The 4,871-nt window shown below is 48.3% G+C and overlaps 1 protein-coding gene across 1 annotated transcript; it reads left to right on the top strand.

Moving 5' to 3' along the window:
• Positions 1 to 374: 374 nt before the first annotated feature.
• On the top strand, positions 375 to 2,065 carry LOC100194090 (uncharacterized). Its single transcript, NM_001139144.2, has 3 exons — positions 375 to 721; positions 879 to 1,008; positions 1,082 to 2,065. Exons 1-3 carry the CDS (start codon positions 589 to 591, stop codon positions 1,812 to 1,814), a joined length of 996 nt encoding a protein of 331 aa, NP_001132616.2. The 5' UTR covers positions 375 to 588; the 3' UTR covers positions 1,815 to 2,065.
• The last annotated feature ends 2,806 nt before the right edge of the window (positions 2,066 to 4,871 follow it).

Here is a 4,871-nt window from a genome sequence, read left to right as displayed (position 1 = left end):
ACGAGGGGTCAACTGCTCCTACACACAGCTGTGTGGACAGTTACAAGAGACAGAGGCCCCTCCTCCTGCCTATGAGCACGCACTGGCGAAGATTGCCTTATCACGGCACCATCCATGGCCACTTTATTTATTATTATCCGGGGCTACCCCGCCGGGCGGCGGCCCTCTACGCAAAGCGAGGAGAAGCGAGCTGCGCTGCGCTGTGCAACCCAGCAAAGTGTGGGCGCACGCTATTGCTCCACTTGTAAAGGCGGCCAGCAGGCCAAGCGGAGGGCACCGCACCGCACTGTACCGGCACCTACCTGAGAGCGACGGCGACCTCCCTCTTCCTCTCTCGCTCGCTCCAGGCAGCTCGGCACACACACATCGGCTCTGCTGGCTGCTGGTGCATGCTGGCATCCTTTTCTCTCTCTTTCTCTTTCTCTTTCTCCTGGCCTCTCTTCAATTCGGCTCCTAGTAGCCTGCCGCCATCACATCTCGCCTTCCATATAACGAGCGATCATCGTCAAGGATCGGTCGGCGCGCGCGCGAGGCCAACGGCCGGCTGGGGTTTTAGCTTGCTAGCTCCTGGCGCCAGGCTATCCCGGCATGGCGAAGCAGTCGTGCTGCCACAAGAAGAAGCTTAGGAGAGGGCTCTGGTCCCCCGAGGAGGACGAGAAGCTCATGAACCACATTGCCAAGTACGGCCACGGCTGCTGGAGCTCCGTACCCAAGCTTGCAGGTATATTATATCTCACTTGCTTTTTGCACGTATACATACATGCGCGCCCAGAATTACCAGCAACAAGCTCATGAAAAAGCAGCAGCAGAATGTAAGCTGTGGCGTGCATTACGGTGTTACTTGGCTAGTAGCTAACCTGTTTCTTCATGCTGTTCAGGCCTCGACAGGTGTGGCAAGAGCTGCAGGCTGAGGTGGATAAACTACCTGAGGCCAGACCTCAAGAGGGGCACATTCTCGCAAGAGGAGGAGGACCTCATCATACACCTCCACTCCTTGCTGGGAAACAAGTAAGCTTAATTTTCATGCATGGATGCATGGCGAGCAGTAATGGAGAACGAATCTGAACGGTTACATGGCCAGGTGGTCTCAGATTGCGGCCCAGCTGCCTGGCCGGACGGACAACGAGGTCAAGAACTTCTGGAACTCGTACATCAAGAAGAGGCTCAGGGAGCGCGGCATCGACCCCGCCACCCACCAGCCGCTCGCCGAGCCTGCCGCCGCAGCCACTGCCACCACCACCACCACGGTCTCCCGCCGCGCGGTGTTTGGGGACGTCGACCTCATCCCGACTACTACTACTACTACAATCCAGGTGCCGCCGCCGTCGTTCGAGGGCGGCCCAATGCTGGAGAGCGTGAAGCTAGCGGTGGAGCTGGACTGGCCCGTCGCTGGCGACGGGGTAACGTCAAGGCCATGCTACCTGCAGGGGGGCTGCTTCGACATGGACGCGCTGCAGCAGCACTGCGGCTCCATCCCGCCGGTGCCGGTCGTCCCGTCGGCCTCCGCCAGCTCCAGCACGCTGACCTCGATGGCGGAAGCGGAACACTGCAGCACCAACAACGTCGCCGCCGGCGGCAACCTCCCATGGCTGGAGCTCGGGGCAAACGCGGTGGCTGACGCCGGCGGCCACGTCGTCGGCAGCTGCTACGCCGGCGCGCTGGACGAGCTCAGGTGGTCGGAGTACTTCGACAGTGCCTTCCAGGCCGCCGAGAGCCAGCAAGGCGCCCTGCAGCCGGGGCAGTGTGTCTACGGCGGCAAGGATGACGTCCCGGTGCACTTCGACGTCCATGGCGGGCTAAGCAACTGGTGCTAGTCCAGTAATCCATCACGTACTCAATGCAAAGAAACCACGGAACAAGAAACAGTCCATCAGTGTGAATTAATTACTGTCTATATATAGTCTGCAGATGCAAATTCTTACGGGCATTTCATCTGGTGTTACCCCTCCCCCTTTCTATTCTCATGTTGCTGTGTTGATTAGCAGCGGATAAAAGTTCATGTGATGAGTACATTTGAAGTGTTTAACACACATGTAAAGTAATACATACGCTGTTGTTAATTAGTAAATACTGCAGAGAGAGAGAGAGAGGGACAGAGATATGATGAGTGGGCCATGCGGTTAAATAAAAATGTGAATTATTATGTCATTATCTCAGCATATTAATTATAGCATGCATGCATGCACGGATTAATTTGACTTTATCTTCGGGCCCCTTTGATCCCGTTTCGTCGTTTCTGCTTTGTCCATTAACGGAATCTTTTGGTCCCATTTCTTGGGTTGATCTGTGGATGCAACGTGCCAGTAATTTCATTGTTTTAGCGACGAGAACCAGTTTACTTTTGGCCGGGAAGGATACTAATAATACTCCCTCCATCCCAAATTTAAATTCATTTTCGACAATTATTAGATTCATACAACATTTAGTGTATGCGTTTTATATATATGTGTCTAGATTCATCATCAAACATTTCAGTATAGTCATAAAAAAATAAAAGCTAAAACACATATTATTTTAGAACGGAGAGAGTATTATAGAAACCGTATATTAATACTAGGGTTGTATATCCCAACTATTAGAGCAAATTTGATATTTTGAAACAGATATACATGGAATTGGTGCTAACCTTTTATGTCGTCAATCATGTTATAAAAAAAATTTACATAAATCTTTTTATGCAGTATTTGCACCCTACAACGAAAAACATCCAAATTTTATATCTGTTATTTAAAAAAATATGATAAATGTTGTTGTAAGTTCATTACAAATTTGATGGACATACTTCCTCTTGTCACAAATACAATTACATTGCCTAGTGGTTTGCTTGTTGCTTAACAAACATGTACATCTTAATGTGTCCATCTCCTCGATGTGACCATAGTATGAGTTTTCCTTTCCATCATTGTATGTGGCATCTATATGGATACCACTATTTTGGTTAGTGCTCTTGTTGTCATGTGCAAAATACTAGGTATGTGCTCGTGTGTTGACACGAGAGTTAAAACATTGAACCTAGACTTTATAAAGACAACGTCCACGACCACACAAAGCAAACTTAAAAAGAATATGTGATGAGCCAACAAACATCCAATTGATAGGTCCAACTAAACACATTCATAAACCAATCACAACTTCAGTGCTAGTTACTATTAAATTCACGATGACTATTGTGACACCGGAAACAAAAAAACCAACAAAATAGGAGAAAACACCTCTTGTATACATCACCAAATGTGCCGCCCCATAGCCGCATTGAACTATAATGCAAAAACACACTACATCGGTTAAAAAACAAAAATCGTTCTGCATGCAGTTGTTACAAGCCATTGGTGAAACCCTTGACGGAAGAGAAAGAGCTATTGCAAGAATGTAGGATAAGATCAAATGTTCTTGGAGCACAAAGGAAAGGTTTTAGCTTTCATGCTACAAAAGATGCACGCTGGGACCTGAACTTGAACTTACAATAACCTGGAAAACAAATATGCTTATCAATATAAAAAATCTATATCAAGAATTAACTCTAGTTAAAATTGGATTGGTTTTTATTTGTGGAACTCCTACCTCATGGCCCTTAGCACTACTCTCGATGACACTATCAGTTTTATTACCTTGACCGCCAGTAGAAATCGATTTCCACTGGCGGTTCTCAGTTACCTGCCTGTACAAATAATTGTTTCTACTCGCACTTAGCATTGGCAGTTCTGAAAAACGTCAGTGCAAATAGGTTCACAACCACCTTTATAGAAAGTCTAGTAACACCTCGTAGATCATGAAGGCCTCAGGTCCCATCCTCTCTAACATGCGTCGAAGTATGAGAGCCTCATAGGTCTGAAAGTCTCGGTATTGGGTCCTCTAGTGTGAGGGGTTGCTATTTTAGCTAGAGATCATTTATAGGGATTAGGGCATGTACAATCCCATTGAACGAGGGGTTTCTTAAGGAGTCTCTAGGGGTTAAGTAAAAAAATCAAGACACAGGCTCTTCGCGAAGAGTCTGTCTCTTCACAACGTTTTATACATATTGTCTATTAACTGTATTAATAATTTAGATACTGAAAGGGAAATATACCCTTGGCCCATTTCTATAATGTTTTGGTGATTAAATGTCTAACACGATTGATAAAGTTCTTATGTGCTAAACAAAGAGAGAAATTCAAATCATATTACAGATATGGTTCTAGACTTAGTACATTGCTTTTGAATACTAATGTGTTTGTATAAGTGCTAGAAACAGTGAAAAAAGAAGGAGAAAAGAAATGGGAATGAGTTGACTATGTGCAGCCAACTCTAGCTCAGTTGGCACACCGGACTGTTCGGTGGCGCACCGGACAGTGTCCGGTGCCCCAGGCTGGCTGGCGTTGAACCGGCTGCTCTCGGGAATCGACGAAGTTGTACGGCTATAAATCACCGGACTGTCCGGTGGTGCACCGGACTGTCCGGTGAGTCATCCGCGACGAACTCGTCGGTCTCGGGAAACGAAAAAGGCGACGTGGCTAAAATTCACCGGACTGTCCGGTGGTGCACCGGACTGTCCGGTGAGCCAACAGCGCTCGCGGCCAACGGTCGGCTGCGCAATCTGCGGGCGACGTGTGGCTCGCTCCAACGGCCGGTTGGGCACACCAGACTGTCTGGTGTGCACCGGACAGTGTTCGGTGCGCCAACGGGCCTAGATGAGCAACGGTCGGCTGCGCCAGTTATGGAAGGAGATCGCGCACCGGACATGAACAGTGGCTGTCCGGTGGTGCACCGGACTGTCCGGTGCACCACTCGATAGAAGGCAAGAAATGTGTGACACCTGGTTTTGGAAGGTAAACCAAATGCGAACCATGTACGTGCCAGGATCAGAAACTCACGTACACAGCGATTACATAATT

The sequence above is a fragment of the Zea mays genome, chromosome 1 (genome assembly GCF_902167145.1).
Source record: "Zea mays cultivar B73 chromosome 1, Zm-B73-REFERENCE-NAM-5.0, whole genome shotgun sequence".
NCBI classification, from domain to species: Eukaryota; Viridiplantae; Streptophyta; class Magnoliopsida; order Poales; family Poaceae; genus Zea; species Zea mays.
Note: the sequence above shows the minus strand (reverse complement) of the source record. Positions and strands in the feature narration are given on the sequence as shown.